We start from the raw sequence: 18,302 nt of genomic DNA on the forward strand, positions 1-18,302 counted from the left end.
CCAAAAGCGCACATGCAAAACTAGCATAGCATTTCAAGATGCATCTAGCTCTGCATCTGTAGCCTATGTGCCAATTTTATGGCAGACGTACTTTCACCCATATATGCATACACAGAACCAGATCTCAAGCACAATAAAACTGTAAAAAAATATTTTCATAGGAAAAATGCATTTGCTATTAAGCAAATATAACCTTTCTTTTATCTATGCATGAAAGTAACAAAGATATTTCTAGAGAAATACACACACAAGATCTTATAATATATGAACAATCAATGAAGAAAGCACCTAGCAGCTTTAGAGGTGATTTAGCAATCAGCCAAACAGAAACATTTTGCTAGTGCTGGCGATCGTCATCTTCATAGGTGTATATGTGGTGAAAATAATATGTCTGTAAAAAGCACGTCGGCATCATCGTGAAATTCCATGAACATGCCCTTCGTGTACATGCATGGTTTCTTTATGGACATGCCCAGAGTGAAATACGCTAGTTACGCTATGCAAACGGGCGTATGTTTAGCTCTGCATCAGGCCCAGAATTTTTAATTATCCAAACTTTATTATTGTGTGTATTTAATTTAATGAACTTTCCCGATGAGAATTTTTGTTATGCTGCCAAATCTACTATTTAATTTTCTCAATAAATTTTGGCCCCACCAAACAGTATTTAGTTAGTGCAGAGTTAAATTAAATGTTTTAGCCTTTTGGTTATTGGAATCTACCCACAATTACGGAACCAGATAAGGAAAGATATTTTTTTTCCTTTTGAAGTGTCTCACTCACCTCTGGCGGTAGGTCTACAGACATTCCAGAAGACACTTTCTCTCCCTAGACATGGAAACAGAAAATATATAATTTATTATTATCCTTTTATAAGTCTCCAACATTATGCAGTGCTTTACATTAAATGAATCACAATACAAATAAATGACATACAATGACATGAAACAGGAGGTAAAAGTATCCCCACCCAAACAAGCTTATATCCTAAGAGGTGTGGGTAAACTTGAAACATAAGGTCGCAGTATAACAATTGTAGCTGTTGGTTAAGATACATAGTCACGGATATGGGCACTGTGTTAGTTCCTGGCTCTAAGCAGTTGATGATTACAGACACTGTGCTAGTGGTACAGCTCATTTTCCTTTCTCGCCGCTCCTCTTCTGTCTCCCCCCTATACCAGTCCCTTCACTGGCTCCCCTTCTTCTACAGAATCATGTTCAAGCTCCTCACACTTACTTTCAAGGCCCTCTCCAACTACACTGCTCCCTATATCTCCAACCTCATTTCCATCCACGCTCCATCCCGCCCTCTGGGTTCGGCTAATGACCGTCGCCTCTCTTCCCCCCTGGTTACCTCCTCCCATGCTCGCATGCAAGACTTCTCCTTCGCTGCCCCCCTCCACTGGAACCAGCTCCCCCGCTCCATCAGAACATCCCCCAACTTGTCCAGCTTCAAACGGGCCTTAAAAACCCACCTCTTCCTTAAAGCCTTCCAGTCACCCACCTAACTGACCCCCTTCCAGCTTCCCGCCTACCGCCCTCCCTATCCTGCCCTCTTCCTACCTCCCTCCTCGTCATTCTCCTCTCCCCCTCTCTCCGTCTCTGCCTCCGTTCTCCCCCTTTCCTCCTCCAACCCTTGCGTCTTGGTCCGTCCTGCCCTCCCCTTAGATTGTACGCTCCTTCGAGCAGGGCCTCCTCTCCTCCTGTTCTCCACCACCTTAACTCTGCTCTCCAGCTCCTTGTCTCCTCTGTGAGGTCCTCCTGCCCTTCTACCCCTCTAGCTACCCCGCTGGGGGCTCTCACCTCTCATCTAGCTGTGCATTGAGCTTCCGAGTTACTGTGCTTTTTTGTTAACTGTACCGTGCTGTCTCACCCTGTATCGTGTTTCTGTCTGTCCCTGTACGGCGCTACGGATACCTAGTGGCGCCTTATAAATAAAAATTAATAATAATAATAATAATAACATAAATATCATATTATGTCCTTTGGGACGAGCCACAATATTTAAATGCACCTTGTTATTTTTAATAGGTAAAATCAGTTTGTGTTGGGTTTCTGCAGTCTGTGGGTCCGATTTGAAGGCCTATTTATTAAACAGATAACAGCCCTATCTCAGGGTAAATGGATGTTTTATGTTTTCTCTCTACCATCAAAGGGCAATTCACGCCGGAGTAAAGATTCATTTGTTTAGCAATATTTTGAAACATTTTTAATACATGTGGACCTGAGCCTTCAGTTTATCTGTGCATGCAAGAAACCACTGGGTCACACATTTACATATCCCTGGAGATTGGCCCGTCGGTGTGGTAAGATAAGCCTTATTGCTCTTGGTCAGAAGAGACAGGCAGTTAGTATCAGTCAAATGCCATTGCAATATATTATTAATAAATCAAGGCTGCGATAAGTGGCACTAGAAAACCATCCTTATTGCCTGATTTTGATAAATAAGCTCATTAGAGATGGACGTAAGTCCATTTGCAGCCTGAAAAATAAATGTAAAACTTGTCGCACTGTGCAGGCACAAAATTTGCACCTGTATTTTGAGCAGAGAGTATATTCTATTTGTGTCCACTTGTATTCACTCATAATTCAGTACAGTGATGTCATGGACATACAAGACAACCACTCCCCTTACACATGAAGTCCAATTGTGACTTATCTTTGTTCCTCTCGTTGGCCTGGTGCAAATTTGTGAGATGATGATGACATCTGCACTTTGTATCTACACATTATATTTAAAGCTGTAGTTGTAGTTAAGATACGTGCAACCAAAATAGAGCCACAGGAATGTAAATGCATTTTTGTGTGTGTAGAAGAAAAAAAGAAAACCACAATATTACGTTGAACATTGTAAATCGGGCCCTGTATGGGATGGCAACAATTCTGGGCATGATATGATAATTTGAATTTTCCTGAGTGAGCTCACACATTAAAGTATTTTTCATTTCTTTGTTATAATCCAGCTCTGAATGGGAATGATTTGTGCCCACACACAAAAAACAAAATGTCCTTTCTTCTTTCTTGGATGCATTATGCAAGCACGGAAGCTGGACCCTTTCCCTCCCTTCTTCTGACTGTATAAAACTCTCTCCCACCTTGCTTCAATTCCTGTCTCTTTTCCCGTACTTTTTGGCTGTGCATTGCAATGGAAAATGTGATGTATTGACAAATGAAGCATTAATGGGATTTGTTCTGCAGAGTTAAATATACATTTTTCTGCTCTCCGACTAATAAATAAACCTCAGACTTTTCTTGTTTCTGGAATTTCCACTCCAAAGATTTTAGATCCAAGTTACTGTAATGAACACTCCTTTCTATCTACATGTAGCATGTGACTTACAGAATAGTTTCATTTGAGTTGGAGTCCTGATATATATGAGATGGGAGGAGGAACTAAAGCTAATTTGTACAACTTATATTAAATCAGTCAAAATCCTTGGAAATCTTTATCCCAATATTTTAATCCATAAAGCAGCAATTGTTTTGTGATTTCCGTTGATTTAAAAATCAATGCTTTTCCCATTCCTTTCAATGTACCCACTCATATCAATGATGTTTCCCACTGTTGAAATTGTTGGGCACACTGAAATGAATGGGAAAAGCTCTATGGATTTTTCTGGTACTAGCCAAATAGGCTAGTCATTGAATAATTTGACATTTGGAAACCCTTCTACAGTTGTCAATTGAATTTTAAATGCCCAATGTTTTCTTGTTGGGTGCCAGTTTTACCTGTTTTCTTAGTGTTTCTATGTGCCTGGGATTCCCAGTAGAGTTAAATATTTTTCTTTTCACATAAGTGGTCAGGTAATACTGGCAATAAACAAGATCAGTTTATACTGTACAAGTTAGTTTAAGTGCACACTTTTTTTCAATGTTAGTACTGTTTATTTATATAATGCCATTCAAAATATGCAGCACTATATAGAGAATATGTTGTCATTATGTTATGAACAGAACTCAATATTCTGGTAACAAGAGTCTGTGAAAACCAACCTTTTCTAGCTGTAGGCCCAACATCCTGAAGGAGTCTACTTAAAGTTAAACTCTTAGGGCCTGATTCATTAAGGAAATTAAGGCAAAACAGTATAAATAGTCTCCTGGACAAGCCATGTTACAGTGCAAAATTAGTTAATTATTTTGCAAATAAGATAAATGATGGCTGCTTTTTCATGCAGCACATTTAAAGTTGATCTAGAACACACCCTACCCCACTATAAATCTGTCCCCACATTTTGAATTTACCACCCCCTCCAATGAAACATGTTTTTTGCCAAGGTGGAAAGTTACTCTTTTTTCTGCTTTCCTTTCCCTAATGAATTAGGCCCTTATTGTCTGCAGCAAGGAGCAATACTCTTAAAGCTTTCATAAATAGAGATTGAAGAGTATTTAACTGAGTGGATTAATTAATTAATGGATTAATTAATCCATTCATTCATAACAATGTCTGATTATGCTGAATATTGAAAGTGTCCACTGCATTATAATAATGAAATAGCACTAAGCATCCAATATTGAGCAAAATCAAAGTGTTAACAAATTAATTAACCACTTAATTAAATACTTATATATCTCTATTAATGTTGGTAAAAAAAAAACAATAAAAACTTTTGGGGTGTTCAAGGGACATGGAAAAAGACAGGATCATTTGGAATACACATTCCAAATGTCACAATATTCTTTAACTAGCTTGTTTGGCTAGTAATGGAAATTAATGGACTTTTATCCCACTGATTTGGAATTTATCTTGAGTCTCTGACATCAGTGCATTTTTGTGGTTTCATATTCTCTGCAGAAAGGATTGCTATCGTACATCACAATTCCTTTATAATGGTGAATTATTCAAACTATTAGGTATGTTTTCATTATAGAATACAATATTGGCTCTATATACTGTTCTAAATTTAGATTTAAAGAGGAACAACACTGAAAGGAAGCTTTATACCTACATAGTACACTAACCCCCAGGACTCATTACTTTGAATTCACATCTTGAACAGAAACAGAATATGCACTAAGTTTCCAAAGTGTGCGCCGCGGCTCCCAGGCGCTGTTACAGGGGTGCCGTGGCCAGGAGGAGAAAAAAAAACTTACCATCCAGCGGCACCCGGGACCTCCTCCCTCGTCGCTTCTCACTGAATGAGGGGTGTGACGTCATCACCCCTGACATTCAGTGACAAGCAGCAGTAGAGAGGATGCTGAGTCCCAGGAACCGCCGAATTGGTAAGACAGAAGAAAAGACAGAAGAAATATAAGAAAGAAGGTCAAGTATGGTAAGTAAAGAAATGGAGGGGAATGGTGATAGGAAACAGCAATGGAGGGGCAAATGAGTGAAGGAGGGGGCAGAGCGAGGATGAAGAGGGGGCAGAGGGAGGATGCATAGGGGTCAGAGCAAGGATGCAGAGGGGGCAGAGAGAGGGTGCAGAGCGAGGATGCAGAGCGAGGATGGAGAGGGGGCAGAGTGAGAGTGCAGAGGGGGCAGAGCGAGGAAGGAGAGGGGGCAGAGCAAGGATGCAGAGGGGGCAGAGTGAGTGGATGCAGAGGGGGCAGAGTGAGTGGATGCAGGGGCCACAGAGTGTGAGGATGCAGGGGCACGGAGTATGTGGATGCAGGGGCACAGAGTGTGTGGATGAAGGGGGCACAGAGTGTGTGGATGAAAGGGGCACATAGTGTGTGGATGCAGGGGGCACAGAGTGTGTGGATGCAGAGGGCACAGAGTGTGTAGATATGAAGGAGGGCACAGAGTGTGTGGAGATGAATGAGGACACATAGTGTGTGGAGATGAAGGAGGACACAGTGTGAGTTAGCTGTAAATTATTCTTTGACAGAAATATAATTGAAAAAAATATATAATAATATTCTTTTCCCTTGAATTTATGTGTATTATTTTTACATACAACTGAATAAGTATTTCTGTCCTGACATAAATACTTATTACATTTTTTTGCCCCAACTACTTATAAAACGGGACTGCTCTGTAATTATTTTGAAGGGGTGCCTTGAAAAAATTATGGAGACTCTAAGGGTGCCGCGAACTGCAAAGTTTGAGAACCACTGGAATAAGCCATTTTACTGAGCACCACAAGTGCTGGCGTTGTGGGGCTTTTGGATAAGGTTCAAATGTTAGTTGTAATCAGGGTGACTCTTTCATGATACAATCTATGATAACAACTATTTGGCTTTAATTAGCCTTGCAGGGCTCACACTCCTGAGCTCTGCTTATTCCCAAGTGATACCTGCAAAGTAAAGCTGGGTACACACTACACGGTTTTCGTCCAATAGTCGGCTCAATCAGCCGACATACGACCGCTCGTTCAAAAGTCGGGTTAGTGTGTGTAGTGACACGATGGTCGAAAATCTGCCCAAATGGACGATTGTCACCTCATTTGGTTGGTCGTACCGTTTAATATTTTCGTTCCAATCCCGTTTCCGTTGTGTAGTGTGTATAAACTTCCGACCGATCCACAACAGTGAGTACGAAATTACAGTCATTGCTCACGACAACATGGCTGTAAAAAGTCGCTAAAGGGACGTCCGCTCTTCCCTTTATCGTCCTAAACAAGGCTAGTGTGTATGCAGTCCATGGACCGAGCGATCAGACCATCGATCGCATGTAAAGTCGCTCGGCATAAAAAGTTGGTTGAAATTTCTGTAGTGTGTACCCAGCTTTAGGCTAGGTAGACACTGAAGAATTTTCCAATCAATCTGTTATTGTCACGGACTTACCTGATCCCATCCAGCCGCACTTCCGCATTCAGGACCATGTGACCGCACCCGGAGGTGGTCACATGACCACAACCCAGAGGCGGGGATTTTGAATCCCCTTCAGTATAAAAACCTCACTCTGACACTCGCTGAGTGTCAGAGCAACACTTACCTGTTCCTGGCTCCTGCTCTTCGTGGATTGCAGTGTCTTCCAGTTTCCAGTGTCTTCCTGTGTGCTGATCTCTGCCTGTTTGACTTCCCTGGCTCTCCGTTCCCTGTGTAGCGAACCGGCTTGCTGACCATTCTCCTATTCTTGTGACCCGTGTACCGAACCTGGCTTGTTGACTCCGAGTTGCCTTCTGATTCTGCCTGACTCCATTCCTGTGTACCGAACCGGCTTGTTTGACTCCGCTACCACCGCTTCACTCCGCTGTACTACATCTTGAGGCGAACCTGGGGACTGCGACCTGCGACTCCTGGCAGCGAAGCCCACCCCGCCTTGCGGCGGTTCTTGGTGAACACCGGGGAGATCGTTAGACTCCGCACCTCAGGTAAGCCAGTGCTAATCAAGATTAGTAATATAGTATCCAGAATCTGTTACAGTTATCTACAACGATTGTATCTACGACTGAAGGTCCTACCAGTCGGGTGATTCATGCATACACACTAAAGACGATTTACCTTCAGATCTGTGCACTTCATCTGGTCCTATAGTCATTTCGAAAATGACAGCACAATATGCTTTCATTCATTCATTCATTCATTCATATCACACTGATTAACTGCCTTGTCATAGCTATCCACATATCATAACCAATTTCGTTAGCTTCTGTGATTCTGAAACAAAATATTCAGTCTCAGAACGAACGAACGAACGAATGAACGATCGAACAAATTATTCCATCTACAGCAGTCTCTACATTTAGTCACCAGGACATGTTCATTGCCAGCATCGGCTGAAAAGACAATGACACTGTAAACTCTATGGAGATTGTGAGTTCATATACACTACATGATTGGAAGGTGATTGGAATGAGATTATTTTTAACTATTCATTTTGAAAAATAGCAATGATGTACAGATAACAATCAACAATTAGTACATTTGCAGAAATAGAAACAAAAACGGGGAACAATACAGATCATGGGCATATGTCACTGGTGCTGAAAGTATTTGAGTAGCATTTATCAAAGACAACAACAGGTTGTCATTAAACAGACAGGTAAGTGTACAATTGTTATCCAGAATATTCAGGATACTATAACATTTTATAACAATATAGTCGGGTAGGGGGGGGGGGGGGTACTGGTTGTCACCGAGAAACAGAGAGAAATAGCACACATTTCCCTTTATCCTCACATTTTCTCATCACTATCCTTCCCCTTCCCCTTTTTAAGAAGAGAGACAAATAAATAAAAAGGAAGTTCTTCTTAGAAGGGAGGAGATGTTACACAAGGTATGGGGTTATAGGTAAAGCCAAGGAGCCCAAATCTGGTGAAATTTATCATCCTTATCATGTAGGTGGTATGTAATCTGTTCTATCTGGGCAATAAAACAAATATAGGATCGCAGGGCCGCCATAGTGGGGGGTTCCACCTGTTTCCAAGATTTAGCTACTAGACAACGCGCAGCAGCCAGAACATGGGAGGCCAATTTTGCAGACTGTCTATCATCATCAATCAGAGGATAACAGAGAAGAAAAGACCATGGGTCTTTCCGAACAGGGCATGGAAGGAGGGAGGAGAGGAGGGTCCTAACTCGGTCCCAAAAGGAGGATATTTTAGGGCAGGACCACCAAATATGTAAGAAAGATCCCATCTGGCCACAACCCCGCCAACATAATGGAGAACTAGAGGGGAACATTTTAGTGAGTTTGTCAGGTGTGTAGTACCACCTATAGTATACTTTATATGGGTTCTCCTTCACCAAGGTGGAAATAGAGCTGGCGGCAACTTGATCCATTATGATTTCCCAATAATCCTCCTCTGGGGTGGGGGGGCAGATCCCTCTCCCACTCCCTCTCATGCCTATCACCTGGAGGTAAAAGTTCATTGAGAATTAAGCTGTAGATAAAGGAAATCGTGCCCCTACCCAAAGGTGAGGAGACATAGGGATTCAAAGGGAGACTTAAGAGAGGGGAGAGGAGCCCTCCCGAGGAGAGAGCCCAGAAAGTGTCGTAACTGGAAATACTCATAACATTTAGGATGGAGACTTGGATATTTAGAGCGTAGATCATCCTAGGAGATAAAGGCCCCCTGAAATAATAGGTCTCCGACAAATCGAACTCCCGCAGTGACACAGGGACTATAGAAGGCAGAGGAGAGCCCAGGAGGAAAGGCAGGGTTACCCCAAAGAGGTAGAACAGTAAGAGAGGACACCGGTATATTGAGATGGGGCCGGCAGGTCTCCCATATCGCAGCTGAGAATAATAAGGTAGGACATTGGGCGGGGAGGGGAGATCTAGTTTGTTTTAAAAGACCTCATATACAGGACAGAATGGGAAATTTAAGATAGGCGGATTCAATGTCAACCCACGACAGTGCCGCGGGGGGGGGGGGGGGCAAAGGAGGCTACAATCTGGCTCAAATGAGCGGAATGAGATTATTAAACAGTACGACCAACCAAATGAAACGACAATCGACACTTTGGAACAACTGTCATTCATCGTGTAAGTATACACACTAATGCGATATGTGGCCAAGCAGTCATTTATCGGGGATTGACCCGATAATTGGAGGAAAAACCTCCAGTGTGTACCTAGCCTTAGGAACAAGAAACTCTCAAGAGACTCTCAACACACTTGGTTGTACGGGATTCTTAATGGAGAAAATCAATTTTGAGAGGAGTTTTATTTACGGTAAAGATGGGAAAGGATGTTAGTGTGTAACAAAGTAGCATTGCAAGGTCCAAAGAAATCAAGGTCCCAGCCCCTCTACCAAAGTCGTAGTAGCACCCACTATGCACACTTTATAAATTTACATATTTCAATAAAATACAATATGACATTTTTGTTTCTTACAATTATACTGAGTTAGCATCAAACAACAGTTTGTCAAAATAAAAATAAAAAATAAAGAAATTAAAACCCAATTTTAAGATTGACCTGAGATATTGTTTTTGAGCTTCATGGAATGAATTTTTTTCTAGGGCCGTGCAACACCCCTGTTGTAACGTTTGTGACCCTTCTCCAAAGCTGCCTCATGTACATTGTGTATACATTATATTCTATTCAAAATAAATAGAGGATTATATTTAACTTAGGAACGGTTGAGAGCTATAGATAGTAAAATTATGTTATGACCATATTTGATGTTCATGTGACAGGATGGGTTAGGGGTGAAGGTTGCCACTATTTCTGCTATTTCACAGAATCTTGGCATGATAGGCTTAGATACACATGTGCTACAGCAAAGTGTCCCTGGAAATTGTATTCAAATATTTCTTGTACCTGGACTAGTCACGCTTTCCCATAAGTGATTTCCCCAGCTGCTGTTTATGAGAAGCTTCAGTAACATTTTGCAGGCACGCACAGAACTGTGTACTAATAGGTTCAATGCAGAAAGCTACATCACTTCAAGTTTCAAGTAAATAAAAACCAAATTCCACTCTTACAGACGAGGAAGATCAAATGGGCAAAACAAAATTATGTTAATCTGATGGATAAGTGAAGCGACAAGTGTATACAATCTACTTTTAATTCACATTAACATGTAGATGTCAACCTGAGATGTTCCATCTGGGCGATATTTCTTTGCTCTCTAGCATAGCACTGAGATAATACGCCGGTAAAGTGTTATATGGAGCGGTGTTTGTAAATAATAGGACTGGATAAGACCTAAAATAACTACATACACTACATAATTACTACATAATTAAAATTAAAAAATAAAAGACTATATATATATATATATATATATATATATATATATATATATGTACATTATTTTATCTAATCTCGGTATGTCTGCCTAATTCTCCTTATGTTTTTTAGGCTGACTTATTTGAAATAAGCAAGATATGGTAGGGATGGTACTATTGATCGCGACTTATGGGAGCAGGTGGTGGCATAAATAATTCTTCGTAGGTGGCAAAAAGTACATCTGGTCCTGGCTCTGAGAATGCTCCATGTGAACTAAATTTGCAGCCTACCATTCAGCCAATTATGTATTAAATGAATTATTATACAAATATTACTGTATATGACATATGTATTATCTCCATATGTGGAGTTTACTGGGACAAAATGTACACTTACATATACTGTAGTGAAACGCAAAACAGCCCTTTGCAAATGCGCTAATCAGCACAAGCCCCTGTCAGGCTGTGCGGTTAACCTATAGGGGGAGACCTAAATTGTGGGTTCCCCCAGTCATAATTTGCTCCTGCCCCAGCCTATGTGCCACCTCCCAGGAATTATCAGCCCTGTTCTGAAAAGCAGGGGAGCTCTGCCCGATCCCACTGCGTCAAAACACAATGCAACTTATTCATAGTCCATGAAGTGTCAATAAACGATTTGTCACAGTGGTTTCCTCAAGCTGCAGCCAACCCGTCACGGATGGTTCCCTTTTTCATTCATTCCTTTGCAACTCTTAGAGCAGCCTGTGAATCATTTAAAAGGTTTTTTTTTAACCTATTAAATTAATCTTGGATCACTTCAGGATGGAAGACAAAAATATCCCTAAGGATTTAGGAGTATAATAAAGATGGTTTGGGTGTGTATTTATTTTTAATAAAGGATTATCAATCACTATTACTTATGCAACTTGTTCTTCATTCCAAATTCCACATTATTTTACTGTGCATGCGCATTTTAGACCTTTTTATTGCCCTGCACTCTTTCCAAATGTAATTCCTGTAAATTCCATGATAATGAAATCATTATTATTATTATTTAGGTTTTTCTGCAACAGTCAAAAATAAACATGATGCAATGTCAAATTGATCGCTGACTATTGCTGTATTTTACTAAATATGTTGTTGTTTGCAACTGAGTATATGAATGAAGGCATTGCAGAAGGATTACATGTCCTAGACGTGCATAGTATAAAATAGTGCTGACCTATTTGTAACTAATTTATTACTTTATGTATTTGCTTAGTTGCCAGCTCTCTCTATTTTCCAGGGACAGTAGGAGGTTTATTTTTTTTTTTTATCCCAGTTGTAATACCAACTGCACAATAACATTTCTCTGTATTTCATTCAGACACAAGTGCCATTCCTGTCTTGTTATTCTCCTCACAACTGTACTGATTTAGGAGGGACAGCCACATTTGTCCTGAATGCAGGAAACTTGAGTGGAATGTCTCAATACTCTGTTTGGACCGGCACCAGGACCAAGAGAAGATACACCATGAATGGTTGCTTAGCAACACAAAGCTGTTATGAACTTATCAGAAACTAGGTATATATATATATAAATATATACATATATATATATATATATATATATATACTAAATAATATAAATGCATTTTTCATTCCATGATGGACTTTATTTACTCATGCCATAAAGCAAATGTATTTATTTTTTTAACTGTTTGGCAGTTCTGGTTTAATATATGCTTTGGAGGGTTAGGTGGTGGGAGGGAGGCCAGATACTTTTATACCAACAGGGACGGTGGGGGGGTTAACACGTACTGTCTCCGGACGCCATGACATCTTGATACACAATTGGGCACAGAGAAGTGTGTTGTATTATGTGTTGGACTCAGCTGTGTGTAGTATTGTGATCATTTGGGCTGTTTTACCATATGTTTAATATGATGCCGTTACTTGCTGTCTACGTGTACAACCAACCCTAATAGTTTCTACATGTCTCACAAATCTTTAATTACAAAATTACTGGCCTTGGCTTCTAATCTTTGAATAAGTGCGTCTGCCTGTGTTCTGTTCATCAGAGCCAGAGACATTTTATTGTGCTATGTTTGTAGCGAATCAGTGCAGCCAGGAATTATTCAGTCATCCTGCCCTACTTATTCTTTTGCCTTCCCTTGGACAGTTTGTTAAACTGTCTACTTGAGCAGTGAAGTTACAGAAATTCTGCGAAGTCAGCACAGAGTTGGAGCAGCTAGCGGAAGATTCCCATCCAACCCTCTCACCACTAATGCTTTCTGAGGTTTGCAGTAAACTTTTTGGAAGTCACATGAATCATTCCCTTTTATGTGAGCTCCCTTCCTCTTTCCCTCCTTTTTTTCATTTTCCCTCCATCCTCTCTGCTCATTTTTTCTACAAACATTTATTCAAGCTTCCAATACTGCTGTGAATCCCACACAGTAAATTCCACACACGTGGCTATTCATTAAAAAAAAAAAGTAAGAATAGAGCAAAGGCATAAGAATCACGGCAATATTATAGAAGACAATATAACATAACACACGGGTCAGAAACACATCTGCTTTATACTGTAAACAATTCAAACAGTTCACACTACATGTGCCGCCCTGTTCCATAGTACAGGGGCAGTAAAGAAAAAAGTGCATCTGCAAATGACTAGTTGCTCTTGGTCCTCTTAATTCAAAACATTGCTTGCATATGGCAGAACTACAAACAGCCAGCCTTTAGTACCAAGTATACTATCACAATAATTCCCAGGGAAATAAAATGGCTTATACATTGTCAAATAATTTTAATAAAAGCTTGAGCTGCAGTAATCTGTATAATGTAGATATATAAAACAACGTGGTCAGAGATGAATGTATATATAATGAATTTGATAAAAAGACAAAGAAAAAAAACTATTGGCAAGTATGAGCTTTTTAAACCAATCTAAACAAAGATTTACTCGTTGTTAATAACCATTTTACTTTGCTTTAGTTTGTCCTTCATTTTGCTGATAGAAGCACTTCCAGGCTTTCCTCACTATTTTATTATTTAATTAACACTTTATTACAAGCTGTGTTAATTAAATGGAGCATTTCAGAGAGCCTACTGTGACATGTCTTTGGGGAATAAGTGTACTTCAGTTACAGTTATTTGGTTTTTCTTTTCTTTTTTTTTGTGAGCGGTGGGGGTGGATTTCAATTTACATGTATTTAGAACAGATGCAATACTTTACACTACAAAATATAACAATGTTCAGTGCCATAGCTATGGATCTCGTTACCAAAAGGTGAAAAGCCCTATGGCTGATGAAAACTAATGCTTTTGCCAGTGATAGGGCTTCACCCTATTCATCAAGGTAGCCCCAGCTGATGGTAAGATTCGCCAGTGATAGCCTATTTAGCAAGGAACGCAACATCTGTTCTGTCTCAGTATTGGGATAACAGAAGTAAATCATAGACAAATGCTTTATTCTTTCCATAAAATATGTTTTATATGTCTGAAGATTTCACCTTTCTTAAAATATATTTTTACCATTTATTTATTTTTTGCCCACCAGGTGGAAGTGAAAACCCAAGTACGGGATTCCAGTTCCGCCTAGACGCCTCATGCATATCTGCAGATACTGGCCTGGCAATGCTGGCTCTGCGTGATTTTATTGATAAATTGCAATGATAGGAGCTTTGATATCGGCAGTCTTGATAAATATACTCCCGGGTGTATGATACTGGAACTCTCAACTGCTTTTGTTATACATGACTTATTTAACCCACTACACAACAGGCTGCTCCAGTTTTTCAAACTTATTTTTATATGCAACATGTGCAGGATTAATTGATCTTAAATGCAAAATAAATGGTACAATAAGCACTATATAGAAATATACCTGCATGCATTTACTGGGAATCCCATATCACCGAGTTTTTCTAAGACGTCTTTCCGTATTTGACATTTAAAGGATTAAGTTCTCACAATTCTTACATTATCACATGGAAAAAAAACATCTAGGGGCACATCTGTTCATAACACATAATCTAAATACTTTTTCACTTCTCAGTCCACAATGAGGCTTCAGCCTGATATTAGCCTCTGCTACCACACAGATCTAGCAGTTTCTATACCTACCTTACATGGGATATCCCCATACAACCCCCCCTGCAACCTGCAATCAGATGGTAGATGGGGGCCTTTGCTTAGGACCACTTCTGCATACACCCTGATATAAAAGATATAAAATAATGAAGTTCAACCCTGCAGTAACTTCAAATATCCTAAGAACCCGTTTCCAATGAACATTAAAGAGACATCCGCACTAATTCTTGCTATAGACAGGGCCATCTTTTCCATTGGGCACAATGGGCAGCTGCCCGGGGGCCCCACGGGCAAGGGGGCCCCATAGGCACGGCTCTTAATGAGAATAAATAATCCTGCAAAAGAAAAAACCTGCAAAAAAACCTACAAGGGTCACTGAGCAAGTACATCTATCTATCTCTAAATATCTATATCTATATCTGCATCTGTATACATCTATATATCTATAACTATATCTAGGGGCCCCGGTGCACTGCTTTGCCCGGGGGCCCATAATGTTGTTAGACTCACATATGTATAATAATAGTCTACATACATGCTGCCTAATTTGAGTTAATCCTCAGTTACCTCTTCTTTGAGTCACATCTTTACATCAATGTTGTGCCAAGTTTCTCTGAAAGTTTGCACTATAACCTACGTGAATCTAGCTGGGCCACTCACTCACCGGAACCATTTTCACCGTTGGCATTCATATTTGGCAACTTTCTGAAAGTCCCAGACATATTCTTCTGAGCATCTGCATATAGATTTACATGTTCAGATGAATATGTCTGGGATTTTACCATAAGTGTTTAGTACGGAATCCCCTCACTCACACCACAGAGCAGAAATAATTGGCACAGTTGTCCCAACTCTATGTAAACTCCTTGAAATTTACAACTACAATGTAGAATGGTATTCCAAGTAATGGTGGAGCAAGCGCAGAACTCAGATTTTTGTACCGGAAAGTCACACCTCTGGAAAATGGCCTATTCTGCTGCAAGACTCAATCTGGGCAGAATGCCATCTCAATTTCACTTATCTATACTATTCCTTGCTTTCTTTTGGGACCCTGATGAAATAGAACAGTTACCTATATAAAGCCCATGGCCCAGCCCAAGGTGACCCACCAAGGGACCAGCCCAGAGGGCAGATGCCCTTCTTTGCCCCCAGCCCATCCTGCCCCTGCCCTCTACTATGCAAATTGAGGTGCATCAGGGTTCTAGGAAAATGAAAATGCCAAATTAAAAATATCCAGTTTAGAAAAAACCCCAAAATACAGCAGTAGCATGAGAAAAACAGGACACGTTGCTAAGAGAACAAATGAAAGAACAAACAAACAATAGGGCCTATAATTTAAGCACAAATTATTCTGTCCCAGAATGCTCTTTCAGTGTGTGCCTAAATCTATTAGTGCTTTTGAAGCTGTATACCTACTTCTCGGTCTTTGGAAACCTTATGGCATACATATTCGGCTGGTTACCACTATTGACCATCCAAGTATACCGAGTGTTGTGACTCCGGTGCTCTACAGCCCTGGGAAAACTGCTTCAATGTGCAGTTGTCAAGGCTCAGCACTGGGCAACCACCAGGTCATGCCCTATCCCAATAGGACAATCTACCTCTACCTAGTGAGTATATTTACAACGCTAAGGTCCAATGAACAACATATTATTGAGAAAAAATGCAAATAGTACTAACAGTAAAATGTATTTATTAAAGAAAAGAAAGATTAAAATGCCAATAAACCTAAAATACAAGTTAGTGTCCCTATATAGGAGAGCTACTAATAATATTTACAAACATATGTGTAAAAGTTCCTATACCTTGACAGAACTTGAGATACTTTACATTATATTTACATTTGTTATATAGCTAATTGCAAGCTAGTATTCCCAATAAAGTTGGCTTAATGTGGATGATATATGAAGTGGTTGAGAGCAACTCAGCTGTGTGTAGGAAAACATTTCCTCCACATTCATTAGTTTATCTCAGATATCTTCAATCATGACAAGCTCATTAATCATTTACACAAATATACTGTATCTATATTTATCTTTATATTAATATTATTAGTAGCTCTTTTATAGAAACTAACTTCTATTTTAGGTTTTTTAGGTTTTCTGGACCTTTAAGTTTACAGAGTAAGCAGAACATTCAATATTGCGTAACTGGATTGTCCCATTCATGACCTGGGTTTGCGCTCCCATACCTCATTGATGTATATACCGAATCCTATAGATTGTAAGCTTGTGAGCAGGGTTCTCTTACCTCTCTGTCTGTATGTATTACCCAGTATTGTTTTATTAATGTTTGTTCCCAATTGTAAAGCGCTACGGAATTTGCTGGCGCTATATAAATAAATGATTGTGATGATGATGATGATCTCATCTTTTCTCTTACCGTTTTGCTCAATGAATCCTCAAGACAGAAGCACCGCGTATAACCCCGTTGCTTGGATTTTGCAGGCACTTCAATGAAGTTGCTGTTCTGCACATTCTCAACACCCTCCACATTACGTCTTGTCTTGGAGGCTTCCGGGTTGCACTGTACATGGGTATGTATAATAGGGAAAATATAATTAGATCTGCATATTTATCACCTATTTACAGAGTTCTTATTCTTTCTGGTATAAAAACGTTTCCATTAGTTTATGGGCTGTTGCAGGACAAGACACAAAGGTCCACTAACACGAAAAATGTAATTTACTTTTAATTTCATTATTTAAAATTAATTTTTATTTTCCAAAGCTTCCCAGATCTATTCTTATAAACCTCTTAAGGTATCCATTTATGTGACAGCTAAGTTCCATTATGTTACTACTTAGCAGTTTTTCTTAATTTTCATTCATTTCCAATGACTGAGTTCTGGCTGTCTGCAAGTCGGTCCACCTGTCAAAGGGCGAAAGGGGAGTGTCTAGACTAATGGTATGATTCTCATCTCATTGATGGCAGACAAATTCTTTCCCCTCCCAACTCATCTTATGCAACACACACTGAAACTATGGGCCTGACTCATTAAGGATCTTAAATTAAGAAGTTTCTTATTTCAGTCTCTTGGACAAAACCATGTTACAATGCAAGGGGTGCAAATGAGTTTTCTGTTTTACATATAAGTTAAATACTGACTGTTTTTCATGTAGCACACACATATCAACTTTAAATTTCAGTGTACAAATAAGCTATCAAGTATTTGTGTGTTACATGAAAAAACAGTCAGTATTTAACATATGTGCAAAACAGAAAAGACGTTAGTAAACCTTGTTCTGAAGGTTACCTTGAGATAGCTATGTGTTGACCATTATAATGACCAATACCAGATTGTGCCTTCATCTGTTGACCACACCAACAAGCCCTAGTTACACCAGAAGTAATCTAACTGCTCATCACAAGCGCTGAGTGTGTTCTATCATAGTAATTAAAAGCAAAATTCATATCATTCCATTTTTTTACAAATTAGGTTCAGGGAGTAAAGCAATATCACTATTGCTGATGCAATATACTCTCACACAGAAATCATATGCTTCAAATCCAGATAAATGGTTCAGTTTATACTTACACCTGAAGGAAGGATCTCACAACATCCTTCTTGCATTGCCATTTGTGGATCACAGTATATAAGGAATTTTTGGATGTCAATCTATTCAAACAAGAAAGAGAGCAGTACTATCAAACTGGGGGCATATTGTATTGAAAAGCTGATATGATTCT

The 18,302-nt window shown here is 39.7% G+C and overlaps 1 protein-coding gene across 6 annotated transcripts in view; it reads right to left on the reverse strand.

The window, feature by feature from the left end:
• The window catches only part of COL16A1 (collagen type XVI alpha 1 chain), a 133,090-nt gene that overhangs the window by 91,534 nt on the left and 23,254 nt on the right, over nucleotides 1-18,302 (reverse strand). For all 6 annotated transcript variants that reach the window (XM_075195178.1, XM_075195180.1, XM_075195177.1 and 3 more), the window contains exons 7-9: nucleotides 18,151-18,231; nucleotides 16,996-17,139; nucleotides 784-828 (exon numbers count right to left, since the gene is read on the reverse strand). In XM_075195178.1, the coding sequence (XP_075051279.1) occupies nucleotides 784-828; nucleotides 16,996-17,139; nucleotides 18,151-18,231 (270 nt within the window). The remainder of the gene's footprint in view (nucleotides 1-783; nucleotides 829-16,995; nucleotides 17,140-18,150; nucleotides 18,232-18,302) is intronic.

The sequence above is a fragment of the Mixophyes fleayi genome, chromosome 2 (genome assembly GCF_038048845.1).
Source record: "Mixophyes fleayi isolate aMixFle1 chromosome 2, aMixFle1.hap1, whole genome shotgun sequence".
In the NCBI taxonomy this organism is placed as follows: domain Eukaryota; kingdom Metazoa; phylum Chordata; class Amphibia; order Anura; family Limnodynastidae; genus Mixophyes; species Mixophyes fleayi.